Source organism: Corvus hawaiiensis, chromosome 17, assembly GCF_020740725.1.
Source record: "Corvus hawaiiensis isolate bCorHaw1 chromosome 17, bCorHaw1.pri.cur, whole genome shotgun sequence".
In the NCBI taxonomy this organism is placed as follows: domain Eukaryota; kingdom Metazoa; phylum Chordata; class Aves; order Passeriformes; family Corvidae; genus Corvus; species Corvus hawaiiensis.
Genome location: NC_063229.1, coordinates 10,993,529 through 11,011,052, shown reverse-complemented (window position 1 = coordinate 11,011,052; position 17,524 = coordinate 10,993,529). Strand labels below are relative to the sequence as shown.

At 44.6% G+C, this 17,524-nt stretch overlaps 2 protein-coding genes and 1 long non-coding RNA gene across 6 annotated transcripts in view; 1 reads left to right on the top strand and 2 right to left on the bottom strand.

The window, feature by feature from the left end:
* The window catches only part of DIDO1 (death inducer-obliterator 1), a 48,782-nt gene extending 47,469 nt beyond the window's left edge, over positions 1–1,313 (bottom strand). Inside the window, exon 1 of one of the 3 annotated variants that reach the window (XM_048322298.1) lies at positions 1,219–1,313. Coding sequence is in view for 2 of the 3 variants with exons in the window: in XM_048322297.1 (XP_048178254.1) it covers positions 601–825 (225 nt within the window). In the remaining variant the exon portion in view is untranslated. Of the gene's footprint in view, positions 1–600; positions 999–1,218 lie in introns of those variants that run through there. The other 2 variants (XM_048322297.1, XM_048322299.1) reach the window with 2 other exon arrangements.
* A 191-nt stretch (positions 1,314–1,504) lies between these two features.
* LOC125334544 lies at positions 1,505–7,157 on the bottom strand. Of its 2 annotated transcripts, XR_007207165.1 has the most exons (4): positions 6,697–7,157; positions 5,275–5,449; positions 3,887–4,019; positions 1,505–2,464 (listed from the first exon to the last, which is right to left on the bottom strand). It is a non-coding gene; the product is annotated as an uncharacterized LOC125334544 (long non-coding RNA). The 2 variants fall into 2 exon arrangements; XR_007207166.1 differs by lacking the exon at positions 5,275–5,449.
* Positions 7,158–7,287: 130 nt separating this feature from the next.
* Positions 7,288–14,779, top strand: GID8 (GID complex subunit 8 homolog). Its single transcript, XM_048321709.1, has 5 exons — positions 7,288–7,389; positions 8,546–8,675; positions 9,841–10,037; positions 10,528–10,725; positions 11,063–14,779. Exons 2-5 carry the CDS (start codon positions 8,558–8,560, stop codon positions 11,234–11,236), a joined length of 687 nt encoding a protein of 228 aa, XP_048177666.1. The 5' UTR covers positions 7,288–7,389; positions 8,546–8,557; the 3' UTR covers positions 11,237–14,779.
* The last annotated feature ends 2,745 nt before the right edge of the window (positions 14,780–17,524 follow it).

The following is a 17,524-nucleotide window of genomic DNA, read 5'->3' as shown; positions in this document are numbered from 1 at the left end:
AAAAAACCAACCAAACAAAAACCCCAGGGAATTTAGGAATGCTATATACATTCTTCTGAGTTAAATAAAAAGGAATCAGCATTTTTTTTCCTCCCTAAAGTTCCTGGAAGGAAAACCCATGAAAGCCCATGCAAGAAAAAGAGCATGTTATACTGTTTCAAATTACTGAAGATAAAAACTGCAGGGCGAGTGTAATACACATTCATTTTATAATACATTACGAGATTGTAACATTGTTTCCAAGTTAAAAACGACAAGCTAAAATAGTTAGATTTTCATAATCACAACTAAAACATGCGCTGCCGCTTGGAGGTATAAACTGAAAACTATGTATGAAACAAAATTTGGCTGCCACCGAATAATGGTTTTTGCGAGCCAGACAAACCGCTCCAAACTATCATCACCTCCAAAAGACAGCATTTAAGTACATTAGTACCGTTTAAGTACATTAGTGCCAGGGATAAGGAATAGTTACTGGAAAGGAATTTATTAAATATTTAAAGCCAGCCAATAATTCCTACTGTCTAAATATTCGGGTTTTTCTCCCTACAAAATAGTCAGCAGAACATGATGAAGTTCAACTCCCCGTGTTTAACTCACCAATAAGGAGATCCCCTCCTTTGCCCAGAGAAAAACATTTCCCCAAGGCAGGGAAGTCTCCGTCCCCCCTGCCGAAGCCCCGGAACGATTTCGGTTGCGCTCGGTTGGGTTTGTGGGTCCCCAAGGGCGCTCCCCCGCCCCAGGCACCCCCGGCGCAGGCCCGGGGCCGGTGGGTACAGTCGGTGGTGCCGTCACGAAGCAGCTTCCCGGCGTCAGCGTGGCCATGACGGCGACGGGCTCCGAGCACACCCGGCCTCTCCTCGCCTCTCCTTCCCCCCAAGATGGAGGAGCCGCCTTCAGCCCGCTCCACCCGGGGAGCGGCCGTTCCGCTCCAGCCCCGCCGCGGCGTGAGCCACAAGCTTCCTCCGGGGCCCTGCACGGAGCCGCCGCCTCCTCCGGACCGGGCCGGGCCGGACCGGGCTGTACCCGCGCCCCGCTGATCCCCGGGGAACCGCCCCCCCCCCGCACCCGAGCCGCTCCGGCCGCCCGCCCGCCTCCATTTTATAGCGAGCCCAAAGGCGGCTGGGCCGCCTTTCCCGCGACCTCCCCGCCGCAGCGGCGGCCCCGCTCCCACTCTCCTCCCGCCCCGGTGCTCCCCCACCCGCCTCCCGCACTCACCGCGGGCAGAGAAGGGGGCTCTCACCGCGGCCGCCGAGGGTCTCAGCCGCGCCGCGCCGCCATTTCCTCCTCTCTCCGCGGCAGCGCTGGGCGGAGCTGCCCCGCCCCGCCCCCGCCACCATCGACACCGAGATGGCGGCGGCGGGGCCAGAGCGCCGCCCTTGGCGCGCGGCTCCCGGAGGACCCGGCGGGCGCTGGGCGGGAGAGCGGCGGCCCCGCCCCTCAGCGCTATGGCGGCCGCTCCTCACGGGGAGAGCCTTCAGCGCCATGGCGGCCGCTCCCCGGACAGCGCGGCGGCTATGCCCCTTCTGCGCTCACTCCCCGCGCCCCTCGGGGCTCCCTCAGGCCCGCTCCCGTCTGTCCGCTTGCAAACCCGGGCTGATCCCGGGAACGGCAGCTTTAGCCATGATTCGTGAGCATGGAAGGACACCGGAGGAACATGGCAGAGGAGCCAGGCTGCTGCTGCACAACCACCTGCTCACAGCAGCTGTGCTCCCCACCTGTGCGCATTCCACTGGGACTTGGTTGGTTTTTCTATTCTACTCACACTGTTTGGCAAATTGCTGTTGTGATGCCTTCCTCTGGCTCCAAGTTACGGAGTGCTGAGAGTGGAATGTTGTCTGAATCTGCCCATCCAACACATGGAGCCTCCACAGGAAACGTCCTTTATCAATGGTTAAGCTACTCAAAAGCCACTCCAGGATCCAAACTGCTACAAACAGCTACAGTTAACTTCCATTTATGTGGTTTGTTCCTTCTGTCACTTTTTGAAACAGTGGCACCCAGAAACATCCACACCTCACAGTCACTGAGGGATCCCAAGGAGTACAGGACACCCCCAACACCATACAGAGACCCCTGACCTGGGCACCTGAAGAGCCTTTAGATGTGTGAGGTTTGGCTCTTTGATTACCCTGATCATGCACATTTTTCCTCATGGGTTGGTAACGTGGATTTCAGGTGGACTCCAGACAGGTAGAGTGTTCACTAAGATTAAGGAATGAAAATGTGAAGAAAAAAAACCCAACAAACTGCTTAGGAATGATTGCACAGAATTACAGGAGTCTGTCAAGTAATTTGATTACATCTTTTAGGAGTCTATTCATGAGACTTCTGGTAGCAAAAGCTCAGGATAATGTTGGAAAAGCTGCTATTAGCACAGTCAGCTTCTTTCTCCAGCTGTAAAACTGCACAGTTTTAATACTTCACCCAGGAACACCAAGAGGTAAAAAACCACAACAGGTTCCTGTGCAAAAGTACAAAACACCACAATTATGGTAAAGCAGGAATTCAGATTTTGTTCTGCAGCTACAGAGTTGCTATAAATGACATAACATGGAGGGGAAATACTTTAGGGTTTGGTAGATCAAACTGCACTGTGATTTATGCTCTAGGAAAAGCTAATAACATACTTTAATGGATAAATTTAGCATCAGTGCTCAAACCCAGGAATTACACACCAACAGAAAGGGAACACGCAGAACAAGGAATTGCACAAGCAGCAGTGAACAGGGGATGCCTGCCATAAGGAATCCTGCCGTGAAACAGGTATTAAATTCCTCTAACACACATTTAGTAAGAGGCTTGCACCACTTTAACATAATGGTGGTGCAATGTGCACACCCAGTGAATGCCACCTGAGCACGCTGCACTTTCAACCACAAAACCTCTACGCCTTTGTGTTAAAGCCAGATCTACCTTTGCTGACTAAACATGTGTCATGTTCATCATCAACACCTCAGTTCTTTCCCTGCCTTGTTGTCTTCCTAATTCTTTTCCTGTTAAAGCCTAATTTCCTTTAATTTGGGAAATTTACTCCTGTGTTACTGGTCTGAATCTACATTATCCTGGCAGCAAAGCAGGAGGAGCTTTTTTGGTTATAATGTGAGTTTTGTTTCACTTCAGGCCTCCTCTCCTGTAACATGCTGGTAATTTGGTTTGAAATGAAAACTCTGCTGGGAAATCCTAGTAATAACCATCAATCAGCTTCTAAAACAGTCTAATAAGCACCTTACCTGTCTCTCCTTAGACACCAGAGAAGTTTATGCTGAGATACTGTCCCCAGGACAGATACCTACAAATCCCTCAGCACTACCTCTCCTTAAAACTTTCCACTTTTTTCCAAAACCTTTTGTGTGGTCAGTGCACTGACTTTCTCCTGCAGCTGATACATCTTTACTTATTTATCCTTTGGGCTTCCATAATTAATGTTTTTTTTTAAACTTTGGGTTCCTAAAATTGGCCTCACTTATATTTGTAGTGTCTCACACAAGGGTTGTTACATGTGACCCATAAAACCTTGTGACAGACATTAACACATCACTATTGTGTGGGACAGAGACAATATCCCCAGATCTGGGATGTCACTTCTCACCCACCTTTCCCTTAACTGCTGTTTGAAGATGCAAAGCCCTTAAATATAAATACAACACTTATTTTATGTTCATTCCTTCCCTCAGTTTTCCCTCACCGATTGTTCTGAATGAGCCAATTGCAGCAGCCAAGAAAAACTGGAGATAAGAGTTAGCCCATGAAAAGAGCAAGGATGAAAGCAAATGAGCAAGTCCTCCTCCCTCCTCAGTCTCTGGTGATTTTGTTGTATTTAACAGATAATTAACACATTTAAGTCAGAAGAGACTAATTTCTGTTGGCTATGCTCCAACTTTACCTTTTTTTTAGTGGAAAAAGGCCTCTCTCCTCAGAGCTCTGCACATCACAAAATAGACACATCAGGTGTCAAGGTAATGCCTCTTCAGGATTCTTGATGCTCCAAGGCTCCTGATACTTATTTTCCAAAAAGACTAGATGAACACAGAGAAATACTTTAATGAGGGTTAATCACATTCACATAAATAAAGTAAACCCCTTCTCTACCAGCTGGCACAAACTTGCAGAATTTTCCCCCCCTCCAGTTCTAGATAAATTCCTTCCCTTCAATATAAGCATTTTTGTGACTTCTCTTGGAATGAGTGACTTTGGTTTGGGATTCGCTCCACGTAACTCCAAATATTAGTCATCAAAACACCTTTTTTGAAATTAGGATTTAACAAATTCTAATTCATGTAAAAAATCTATAAACTGCACTTACAGTTATGTTTCTTTTAATCTCAGTTTTGTCATCTTGCCCCCAAAGAATCCAACTTTCCATGTTACTCCTGCCCTCATTACTGTAAGATTCTTGTAAGACTGTGACATATGGAAGCCATATTTTGGGATAATTTCCCAAGAGCAAAGTAGTCATGCATTTTAATCCAACTTGGGAGTCACAGGAGTGTCCTGCAAAGTTTTCCCTCAGCAATGAAAGAAAGGTTTTGTTCCAACTTTTGGGAGAATATTAGAGTTTTTGACAGAAGTCAGTATTTAGTGCTAGGAAAAGAGAGAATTATGTAGGAAACCTTTTCCCCTGAATTGTTGCACAGCTTTGTATCTTCCTGAAGTATAAAATACGTACCATTTATTACTCAAGATACTGCATAATTCCCCATACATGCAGAATTTTCATTGTACTCGGAGCATTAGTAGGGGAAAAAAAGGCATGGATCAAAATTTCCACCCCTGATAGTGTTCCAGGCCGGGTTGGATGGGGCTTGGACCAACCTCATCCAGTGGAAGATGTTCCTGCCCTCTATCAGTTTGAAGCTATTCCTCCTTTTCTTACCACTATGGTTCCTGCTGAAATGCAGCTGGCCATGATATTCTGCATAGAATCATTACAAACTTCTTTTTTGTATCTTTATGATCAGAAAAAATACCAACTCTTAAAAACATTAAAAAAAAAAATAACAAAACGCATCAAATTATTTTTCATGACAAGTCACAGCTCTGCAGCTGCTCTTAGCCCATTTTTACTTTTCTTTAGCTCAGGGACAATGAAGGGGAAAAGGGAAACTTCTGCTGCAGCTGGTCAACCATCCCAACCTCTGAAAACCAGGGGTCAGCACCACACAGTCAAACTGCTGCTAAACAGCAGCTCCCACATTTTTACCTTATTATTTCAATTTATTATTTTACTTATTAGACAGCATTAGACAATTACACCTGTTCTTTAATCTTTACCTGTGAATAGCAACTGTGGTATGGATTGTCTTCTGTTGTATCCTCTCTGCATAGAGCATATTTCCCTTAGGAAATCCTCATAGAGAGGGCATCCTCTTTCTCTCTCCCACTTTATGGAAGTCTCCCGAGAAACTCCACCTCTTAGGGAGGAGCTGACAAGAACAGGACAGGATACCTAAGCCAGAGACAGATTTACAAGCCAACAGGTTCAAAAATAGTCTGAATGTTTCTGTTTCCTAATGAGTCAAATTCATTGAGATTCGTTTTTAGATCAAAGCCTAGGAAGAGCCCTCTCCAATCAAAAGGAATATTTGCCAGGCTGTAGCTTTCCTTATTTTTTGGCTACAACTAACAGCATGAATTACTGAATATTTGAAGCTCTATGTCCTGAATTCTGCATTGTTTATAAACTTGGAGCTTTGTTTGGGGAACTAAGTTAAAATAATATTAAAATAATAAAATAGTAATTGAGGCACAGATCTCTGCTTTCTGGTGACCAGTTGACAGGACCCAAGGCAATGGCTGGAATTTTGTCAGGGAAGGTTCAGGGTGGATATTAGGAAAAAGTTCTTCACTCAGAGGGTGGTCGAGTACTGAACAGGCTCCCCAGGGAATGGTCACAGCCCCAAGGCTGCCAAAGCTCCAGAAGCATTTGGAAAAGGGTGGGATTGTTGGGCTGTCTGTGCAGGGCTAGGAATTGGACTTTGTTCTTTGTGTGTGTCTCTTCCAACTCAGGATATTCTATGGTTCTAATAAAATATTTATTACATTGTGGGTTTTCTCTGTTTCAACGTAAGCACAATTGTAATGAAAGTGAGTTTTGGAGCCTAGGCTTTATTGCAGTTACAAAAACAAGAGCAAAAAGTGCACAGCCATGTCCATATTCCCAGTCTGTGTGAGTGAAATTACATTTTCCTGAGGAGTATCATTTGCAGCATTTCACACATAAAAGTATGTATTTTAAGCCTGTTCTCCCTTTAACTGTACAAATCGAGGTTTTGTTGCAAAATGTGGAATATGTAAAATTTTCTGAAGGAAGGATATTCTTTGAAGTTTTGGGAAGTTAACAAAGCTTGGGAAGAAGGAGGTACCAATGACAGTGGACACGAAGAATGCAGAACTCATGGGCCACAAGACCCATGAGAACTCCAAGATAAGGAAGACACTGATAAAGCCAATTCAGCAATTGTGCTGAAATCAGCTCCAACTGGGTTAAAGGTAATTAGGGCAGGGGCAGATCGTGACCACTGATGTATCCAAAAGAAAAAACTGAGCATGCGGATTAATCAACTTAAGCCAATGAACAATAATTCGTTTGCTAAAGTGTATAAATAGTAAGAAATTTTGATCGTTGGTATGCTGGCTTTGTGGATTCCCCATGTAGCACCCATTTCTGCGCTGAATTGTAAATAAATCAAACACCTCGACTCTGGGTGTGGATTGGCCTCCTGTTCACCGGGTGCAACAACCTATTTGGCAACAGCGCGTTCCTGCCTTTTCTGCAGTGACTCACAGACCCCGCGGTGGGTTCATCAACGCCTCAGCAACCACTACGCGTTTTGACAGAGACCATCAATCCTCAGCCGGGACACTTCCCGGCCCAGCCGATCAACACACGTGGAAAGGACCGCACACGGATATCGCAGGCTGTGCCCTGCCCGTTCGCCGGGCAGATGGCGGGGCCGCAGCTCCCACGGCCACTCCCTACAAAACTGCTGCTCCCACCGACCCCGCTGTGTCCGCGCACGAGCCGCCGCCGCCGCCGCCTCACACGGCGGTTCCTGCGCCCCTCGCGCCGAGCACGGCCCGGATCAATCTCTGCCTCAACTGCTCGTGGTGGGGCGGCGCTCGGTGCCGTGAGCCGAGCGCGGAGCGGGCGGAGCGGGCGGGCCGGGCAGGAGGAGGCGGGCCCGTCCCTCAGCGCCCTGCGCCCGCCATGGCCGCCCCCGCCGCCGCTGCGCTGTCCCGGCCCCGCTCCACGGTCGCGTGTTCTCGCCCGCTCCCCGCGCGCTGATTGGCCGCCAGCGCCGCTCTCGCGAGACCCGCGCGCCTGCGGCCCGGCGGAGGCGGCGGAGGCCCCGCGTTCGTGCGTCGGAGCGGCCCCGGGCGCGCGCGGTAAGATGGCGGCGGGGGGGCCGCGCCGGCCTCGGGGCACGGCGGGAGCGGGGCCCTCACCCTGACCCGGACCCGCCGGCCCGGCCGGAGCTCGCCCGCCGCGGCCACTGCGGAGGCGCCGGGCCTGTGGCGAGCGGGGCCCAGCGCTCCCGTGGCCCAGTGTCCCTGTGGCCCGCGCAGGGCCGGGCCGGGGCGGCGGGGGAAGCGGGGTTCGCAGCGGGCCGGGCCGCAACAGCAGCGCGGGCCGGCGGGAGCCCCGTTCCCCCAGCGCGGTTGGGAGCGGCGGAACGCGGGGCCGGGAGCGATCGGGGCCCGGGCGGGTTGTGCTCCCGTTGTTGGAGTTGCCGGGTGCGGGGCGGCCTCGGCCGCGGGTTAGAGAAGGGAGAACCTGTTGGAAGCGGCTCGCGATGAGGAGTCGCGCTGCCTTTCGTGATGCTTGACAGGGGTGGCGGTGCCGGTTGCTGTTGTTGTGGTCGCCTGTCCTCCCCTTTCGTTGCCCCCGTGGTCGTTACTTGGAAGTAGAATTCATTAAATGCGGCTTTGGTGAAGTGCTTTGCCTACCAATCCGAACAAAAATATTGTCGAGAGAAACAGTGGAGATAACGTTTTAGTAGAGCTGGCAGGAGAACTTTTGGGGACAGCGAAACTGAGCTGGTGTAAGGCTTTGAGTTGTACACTGGGCAATGTATCATGGACAGTTTTGTAGCTGTGCAATATATGGAGCTGTCCGAAGTTTGGGTGGAAATTTAAAGCAGATATTGTTTACGTAGGCATTGCTATAAGTGTTGTCACAGTCTTTCTGGCTGGCTGTCAAACTCTGATTCATTGGTTTCACACTGTGATGCTGCATGTCCTGTGTGAATTCTATGCAGTATTTATATGGAGTGGATTTAAGAGTAAGTACAAGAAGATGGTATTTGAATTTTTTATTCTGAGATTTCTGAAAGCAGCTTTAGAGTCTGGCAAATAGATGTGGAAGAGAGCAGGGATGAGGAGGAAAAAAATGCAAAACTAGCTTAAGATAAAAGGGTCAGTTTTGGATTACTAATTTAAAAGAGCTCATAGGAAGCTCTAAAGATGGCAGTAACACAGTTCTTACACACATGAAGCTTATTTTTTCTTGAATCATGTTAAATGAGATGCTTTTCTTTTGTAGTTAGAGTCCAGGATGAGTTATGCAGAAAAACCTGATGAAATCACGAAAGATGAATGGATGGAAAAACTTAATAACTTACATATCCAGAGAGCAGACATGAACCGCCTTATCATGAACTACCTTGTCACAGGTAAAAAGGGGTGGTAATGTCTGGAGGCTCTTAATGTGTGTCACATACTTTATCAGACAGTTTGGGGTAAAATATAGAACTGGATGGAGTGGAACTAAGGGCTATGAGGACTTTGTGATTGCTGTTGGCTTCTCTTAGCCAACAACTGCTCCCGTGTTCTCTTAGCTGCAGACTGACAAAGAATCAGAGACTGAGCAGTTTTCATGGAATACGAATGACATTTATGAGCCTGAACTCTTCTGCTAAAAGGTAGAGAAAGCAAAGTGTTTTCTGCAACGCTGTAAACATGACCTGCTTCTCCACGGTGTCCTTTTTTGTGCCATTGAAACAGCTCAAGATAAGTTGCTGTTGTTAAATAACAGTCTGAAAGCTGCAAGAACAACTATCAGAAGCAAGTTTTTAACTGTGCAGAAAGATAAACTCTGAAAGGGCACTGTTGTCAAAATAATTTGAGACCAGGACATTAACCCCTTCAGCACATGGCCTGACTTTATACTTGGAACAACCCAAACCTCGTCAGGAGTTGTTCCTAGCAATTAGGTGCATGCCATCCCAGGAAGCTGTGCTAGGGCGGAGGCCTTTGTAGCCATCTACACCCCTGTTTACACTGAGTGTGGGTGAAGCCTCTGGGCTGAAGGAAGAGCATCTTAGTGGGTGGTATAAATCAGTTTTGTGTCTGTGAAAGCAAGACCTGGGATTTAAAAGAGCTGTTATGATCTTAAATACTATAGAAGAAAGCAAAATTATTTCTTCTTGTGTATTCTCTTCTCAGAAAAACTGCTGGATCTGTGTAAACAGATCTGGGGCTGGAGGGTGAAGCAAAACCTCCCACGTTTTGAAAATGTGACTTTAACAATCTCAATTTGTAACAAGCACAGTGCTTTTTTTAAGTATAAAACAGGCTTCCAGGTTAAAAGGTATTGGACTACAAGTTGCATCCTTGGAGAATGAGAGTACATGAGTTCAGAATGAATTAAGCATTTGCTCTTAAATGCCTGTTGGATAAATAACTACTTAAATAGAGAGGAATTTTTCACAATTTTGGGTTAATCTTTAAACCTCCAAATTGCACAAGCATCTCTCAAATATTTTCATTTAAGCGGATGGGTTTTCTTCTAAAGTGTTTCATACAATACATCCTAGGGGTAAAATGTTCCTATTTCAGAGGGCTTTAAAGAAGCAGCAGAGAAATTTCGGATGGAGTCTGGAATTGAACCCAGTGTGGATTTAGAGACTCTGGATGAAAGAATAAAAATCCGCGAGATGATCTTGAAAGGACAGATCCAGGAAGCCATTGCATTGATAAACAGCCTTCATCCAGAGCTGCTGGATACCAACAGATATCTCTACTTTCATTTGCAGGTAAGGACAGGTGGCAAACTTTTATCTTTGTCTTAGAGTTTGCTGAGAGAGTGGGAAAAGTAGTGAAGAAATTAAGGTTATGTTGGGAGGTTTGTGACTGAACGTGGATGCAATTGTGGGTGTTCTTGGCATTTTTTTGTAGCAATGGGAAACTTTGTGGCATGGTGCAGGAGGCACCCTATACAGTTATTAACATAAAAACCTATAACAGCAGTGGGCTGTGAGTTACCAGCTTCCAGTTTCTGAATTCCTTTAGTAACCCATCTTCTCAAACTCTGTTACTCAAAAGCACCAAGTTCCCCTTTTCAGTAAATTTTGCAGCCAAGATGCTGCTCCTTGTCTCACACATTGAGAAGAATTGACCTGAAACTGTCAAATTACAGATTAGTGTTTGTCTCAAATTACACACCAGTGTCTGAATTTTCCAGGCTTGAAATAGTGGAGATTTGTTAATTTGTTGGGCTAATATTGCTGTGTCTTTCGTGTGTAGCAACAGCATTTGATTGAACTGATTCGGCAGCGTGAGACAGAGGCAGCTCTGGAATTTGCTCAGACCCAATTAGCAGAACAAGGGGAGGAGAGCAGGGAATGCCTGACAGAAATGGAGCGCACGCTGGCTCTGCTTGCCTTTGATAATCCCGAAGAATCACCATTTGGAGACTTGCTGAACATGATGCAGCGACAGAAGGTAGTCCTTTCTCAAAGGGAACCGATGTCTTTTATATGTATGTTATGAAAATGAAATCTAAATATTTTTGAAATGGTTAGAAAAAACTTACATAGTGATGTGCAAAAGAACAGAAGTGTTTCTTGAGCAAGATTTAAAAAAATGGTGTTAATATATTCCAAATGTATTCAACTACTTGGCTCTCTTCATTGCTTTCTCCAGGCTTGTAGTCTGTGGAGCTTTGTCCTGGCCATTTGTGAGGAATTAGCACACTAGGTGTGATCTTCCCAGTGTGTATGTGACTTTAGCAGTGTTAATCTTACGAAACTGTCACTGAACTCCAGTTTTTCTTTTCCAGGTATGGAGTGAGGTTAATCAAGCTGTTCTAGACTATGAAAATCGTGAATCAACACCCAAGTTGGCAAAATTACTGAAACTACTACTGTGGGCTCAGAATGAGCTGGACCAGAAGAAAGTGAAATACCCCAAAATGACAGACCTCAGCAAGGGGACGATCGAAGAGCCCAAGTAAAATGTGTGCAGATGGACATCAAACAATCTTAGTACTGCACAGTATACATTTATATCAGTCTGTGACTGAAATATTTTTACTACAGTACAGCACTCGATTCAGATTTTTCAATGAACATCTAATTTGAAGGGAGAAAAGTCCCTTTTAAATGCTGCAAAAACTGCATTGAAAGGCGCTGTATCTCTTTGGAAGTCTGACTTAGGCTATGCACTATAATACATTTTTAAAAAAAACAAACAGGACAGGAAAAATAGCATTTTTAAAAGTACAGAACTCAAGCTTTCTAATTGGCTGCTGATGCCTAGTTTAGTGGCCAGTGAGTTAATATGGAGTTATATTGGCAACTGTTCAGTTTAACTGTCTCCTGTTTGAAATGTGTATATAGAACAGTGAATATTTTCTACCTTTTAAGTTATAGCCAGATACACATTCCCCTTAAAAGTAACTGGTCAAATTTTCATCTATAAACTTTGCAGTAAGGTCAACCTTTTGCTTAGGAAATAGTGTACAAACTTGTAAATCATAATTTAAGGACTTTTGTTTTGGTTTGGTTTTCTTCCTTGTTTGACTTTTTGGTGCTTTATATGGTGAGAGCTATGTTCATAATGGATCAGTGACCCATCTTTTCAGGAGGAGTATTGATGGAAATAGGCTTTTTCTTAATATTCACCAATGACCAAAATGGCCCCAGCGGCACTTGAGGGGGTTTTTTAACAGGGGCCTTTTCCCCTCTATGTTAAATTTGCAGCAATTCCAGGTGGCTGCTACAGCTTTGAAGGCCACTGGATGTCTGTAAGCTGAGAGGCTTATGCTAGGAAATCAAGTGGTGGGGAGAGATGCTTGTTGAAGCCTCTGATGCATCATCTTGTGCAGGATCTGCCTTCATGCTTGCTGAGTAAGAACTGTAGTTTTAGAGCTACTTGGGCTGTTTTTATGCCTTGAGCTAAGCAAAGCAGGGCTGTCTAAAATCAGAAATTTGCATTTTCTCACTTCTTCCATACCTTTCTGAAGAGATGCAGTTCATCCTCATCTGTATTTGTTTACTGACTGTCCTCACTCCAGTTAGAACTATAGTTTTAATGTTTTACATGTGAAGTCCAGACTTTCAAGTCAACAAATTGTAATCTTCTGGGTATGGGATGTTCTGGTTGAGCGATTGCAGCGCTGCACACTGGTTTACACCCAGTGGTAGGAAGCACTAATCTTGCCAAATCTATCTCTAGATTTTTAGGTCTATATATCAAGTTTTGCTGAGCACAGAGCGAGCTGACGAGTGAAACAGTTTAACATCATGAGACACTGGCAGTTGTCACACCAGTCCCATACTGTACATAATCTAGTCTTGTATGGTAGATATTACCCTGTAGAATGAAACTTAGTTTCCACTTAATTTTACTGGAATACTTAACGCATTGAACTGTATAAAGCTTTGCAGATACACCTGGCTTAGGGGAACTAACAAAACCTGTTACTGATTGCATTACTGTGAACACTGTTGCTTGTGTAGCTATTTTGGGGGGGAAGCCATTGTTTGTTAAGCAGCTGTGAGAGATGCAGAGCGCCAAGGTTAAGCGAGATGATGGATGTAACAAAATCATTTGTTCCCATTTCTTACTGATCGTTCTGTTCTTCACTTTGAGGCATTTGTGGTAGGGAGGTCTTCAAGTTTATATATAACAAACAAGCTATCAGTACCCCCTAACTACGGCAGCAGTCTGGCTTTCCTTCACCCAGACTGGTTATTCTAACACCAAACTTTTAACAGTTGTGGGTTTGGTTGTTTTGGGGTTTTTTTAATTATTTTTTTTTCTTTTTGAAGTCGGTTGATGTCTGAAAACCATGTATAACTTTTAGTTTGTGAGAAACTGTATGGTTAATGTAACTTTGTTTAATAACAAACTGCAGAAACAAAACTGGAATAGCTCTAATTTCTTCATGTAGAACTGATCCGCTTTTCCTCTGTTCTGACACTTGTGTTGTTGAATCTCCTGTAAAGCTTCTCCCGGGTGAAGTGGAAAGTGGTGCGGTTTTGTGGCATGATGAGCATTTTTCTCCATGAGAAATGCAGTATTACAGCCCTGGGTGAGAAGTTCACTGTCCTCCTAGAACGCTACCTTAATTCCATATAGTATTTGAGCAATGATTGAGCATAGATTACTTGAATTTCCACTAGCTTGTTTTTTTCCATTAAAAAATAAACGCATTTTTTAAGGGGTTTAATATAAAATTAGTCTAGAACTATTTCACTTTGTTTTTATGAACATGCCACATTGATAAGCAGCTTTAATCTGTAAAGTTTTTGGTAACTGCAAGAAGATATTCGAAAGCTATGCATTTTAGAGAAAGCATAAAGGTAGTGATATTGGTACTTCTAAGGATCTTTATATTAGTGTATATAAAATAGTTTGCTTATACAAATATAATATATAATCTGTTCGAAATATTCTTGAATGGTAGGGGCTGTGAAACATATTATAATTTATGGAAATATTGTACACAGTAAACGGACGTCTCAGTACACAAATGAATTTTTGTCATATGCATGAGAGGTGTCTTGTTTGGAGACTACTAATGAATGGGCTTTTGTTAACCCATTTTTGTTAGATAACCACTTTAACAAATACTATTAAATGCCACTTTGATCAGTTTGCTTTAGCGTAAAAATACATATTTTGTTCCACTGAATTTAGAACATTATGAAAATAACTTTTGTAAGAAGATTTGTTCCAAACTCAACGTTGGCAGACAGATCTGGTCATTAGAGGTGGTGCACTCATCCTCCCCCAGCCTTGCCTTTGGTAAAAGCAAATAGGATTTTTTTATTTATGCTATGGATGTGGAGAAGCTGGATTGTAAAATATCCTGTCTTATACCTCTGCAGAAAGGCTGCATAGCAAGTGTGTTTTGATTAGGTTACAAATCTCCCTCCTTTTCCCAAAGCCATCACCTCCCTGTAACTGTCTTTGCTGTTCCCGTGTTTTGTTTCTGCCTGTCAAATCTAAGCTGAGCTGTGGCTGCTTCTGTTGTACAAAGGAGGGATTTGTGAAGGGTGGGGGATCACAGGCTTCCCTGAAGATGATGTTGTGGTGGTACATTGAGAAATACTTACTGAACTGTTTAATTTTATATAGCTGGAAAAGCAGAGGCTGCTGCACAGAAACTTAACAGCAGAATTTTGAGTAAAGCATTTCCTCTCAAGACTTTTGAAGAGGCAAACATACACCTTCGAGCCAGGTGAAGTACCTCTCTCTCTTTAAGATGATTTCATTGAAACACTTTCAGCTTCTTCCACCCACATTGCAAGAAAAATTGAAAATAATTCTGCTTCCTTTCCACTCCTTGTAAATACAGGAAAAGCCACTACATTATTCCAGGGTGATTTTATTGTTTTTAATTTGTAAAATTTATGCTTTGTATGCTTGAGTATAAGCTTAAAGGCATTACTTAAAAGAATCCTTGACTAGCTGAGTGTTGTTCGACTTATTTCAAACCACCTTGTGTCCAAGTGGGTTACAAAGCTCATTAAATGGAGTTGGATCCCTGTGTGTTGTGTCTTCACGGGAAACGGGGCTGCTGCTGTCAGCCACAGCTGAGAGCATCCTTGAGAGCCAGAACAGAACAGGATGTGGAATCCTATTTGCCCTAAATCTACCTTGAGGCTACAGGTTCTGACCTGCACTGTAGCTCTCTCTTCCCTTCAGAAGCCACGTCATGTCAGGAATTGTTTCTGCTCTGCTGTCCTTAACAAAAGGGGACAAGGAGGGTTCATAGTTGCTGTGTGAGCAGTGGTGTCCCCAGCCCTGCTCGGTGCTTTGTGTGCTCAGCTGAGCAGACACAGAACACAAAGCTCATGAACAGCACCCTCAAAAGGATTTGTACTTCTCCATGGGCACCTCCAGGTGCTACAAACTATTTTTATTCCTCTGTGCTCCCCTCCTGCCTTCATCTGATTGAGTTACATACAGAGCTGGTCAAACCACCGGTGGGCTGTGTGTTAATGCTTTCAGGCACCTCAGACCCAAAGCCCTGCGTGTTCTGTCATGCTCTTCATGTTACATGAGGATTCCAACAATATCCTGCTGCCTTATCCCACCTGGATGAATTTCTGCGTGGAAGTTGCTGTTCATTTACAAGCAGTTTCAGTTTTCCAACTTCTCTGATAATTTGCCTATTTTTCAGTGTATTGTTGCCTAGTAATTTTGCCAAGTTGGGTTATTTAACAGTAGAAACCCACGTGTGTTTTCTTTATTCTGTGAAGAAGTTGCATTAAAACTGCTCTGGGTTAGGGAGCTTTCAAGCTGCAGCCAGACTGTCCTTTCAGGAGACAACAGTTGTCCTTTATGGAATGTATGAGCCTATTGCTCCTTTCACAGCCTTTCAGGATTTGATCTTAATCTGTGCTTAACTTCATAAAATCTTCAAATAATTCAACCATTGTATGGATAAACTACAGAGATAGTAAATGTCAGGTCAAATATTAACCTGATAATCTTTTGTTTGGTTTAATCTTTTGACAGATGAATCTGAAGACGGGAAAAATGAGAGGAGGTTGTGTTCTTGTGTAAGATCATTTTCTTTAGTCAGCACCTGTTTTCTGAGTTGATTCCATTTGCCATTTAATCAGCTTGGTGGGAGGTTTGCTTATAGAAAATTATGCAGCAGTAAAAGGAACGATGTCTGTGTTTTTACACTTTAAACTTATTTATGGAAATGTGATGGATGCTGCACTCAAACACTTTCAACTGCAGCTGGTTTGGACAGTGAAAGTAGCTCCTTATCTGAGAGGCAAATTTGTCAAGCTTCTAATTGAAGAGGTGACACTGAGCAGGACAAGGAGAGGAACCAGAGAGTACAAAAGTAAGGAAAACTTGTGCTTGATTTCCAAATTATCTACTAACTCACTAAAAGTATGATTCAGTGTTGCAGTGTCAGTGTTGGAAATGTTTTGCACCCCTCAGCAGCGAGACTGGACACAGGATCACTCATACCTGGGTATGAGTTCATAATTTTTCTGGATCTGTGGTTACTGTACGGTGCCCAAGGCCTCTTCAGTTCTTTTCTGAGCTTAATTACATGCATTTCACTTCGCTAGTTACCTCAGAACTCATCTCCCCTCCTGCCTCAGGTTAACTGAAGTCCAAACACACACAATTTAAAAAACCCAAAATACATTGGACAATGGTTTACATTTTTGGCTGCAATTTACCATGACTTGGCTCCCTCTTCTGGAAATGGGCACAGTAGCAGAATGAATAAAAATACTCATAGTTTTGTTTCCTGCCCAAATAAAGGGAGGAAAGCCTACAACTAAATGAAAGCTACCATGTGGTTCCTACGCATGGTTCCCCTCAGTCTCTTCTTGCAGGAAAGCTCGTTGTATTTGTTTTCTCTGAGGCAGCAGGTCTGTGTGACTGTGCCACAGGCCTTTGGGGGAAGGTACCTTTTTTCTGAAGAAGAAATACCAAAGTAAAGGATAAAGTATGACTTCATGATTTTTGCTTTTCAGCAACCTCCTCTCCTGGAGCTGTCTTTGGTGTGTCAGGAACCTTTTTGCTACTTCACTCTCAAAGGTTCATCTCAATAGTAGTGTTATGCCTCCTGATTTATGTAGCAAACTGCTCATCAGGGACCTGCCAAGGATTCATGTTGGGAGAAGGATGTTTGAATAACCTGAATATTAGTCTGCTAAAGGCTTAATTCCACCAAGGATTAAGAGGTTTCTGGCTGCAGGAGTAGCAGACAGGAGGTGTCTGCCCTGCACCTGCGCGTTTTGGAGCAGCCCAGCAGCGCTGGTACCTTTCCCAGGGGCCATGAACGACCTTGCTCAGGCTGTGCGGGAGCTCCTTCATCCTTTGCTGACCTGAAGTTTTGCCGTTCCTGCTTCCAGACTGCAATCGGCCAGAGCGTCACCTGAACGATGCCTTAACAAGGCTGTTCCGCCTGCTCGTTCATGATCTTTAAGTGAGTCACGAGTCCTTTTGTTGTGGACTGCGATAACCATAATTTTAATTATTTATTTCCATAAAGGAGTTTGATTATCTCTTTCAGATGCTTACAAGGCAGCACCTCTATCCAACAGACTTAAATCAAGCTGTAACAACACTTATCCCTATTTATTTTGTCTTCGGATGGGAATGTCATGCTCGCTTCTAATCCTTAAAAAGCAGAGGCAGAGACTTTTCTGCCGCCAAACCTGTGAGAGCTGCGGGAGCAGGGCGCGATTCCCTACCCGGGTATGGGAGCGGGAGGACAGACCCTGGTCCGTCCCCTCCTTCCCTGTCCTCGCTG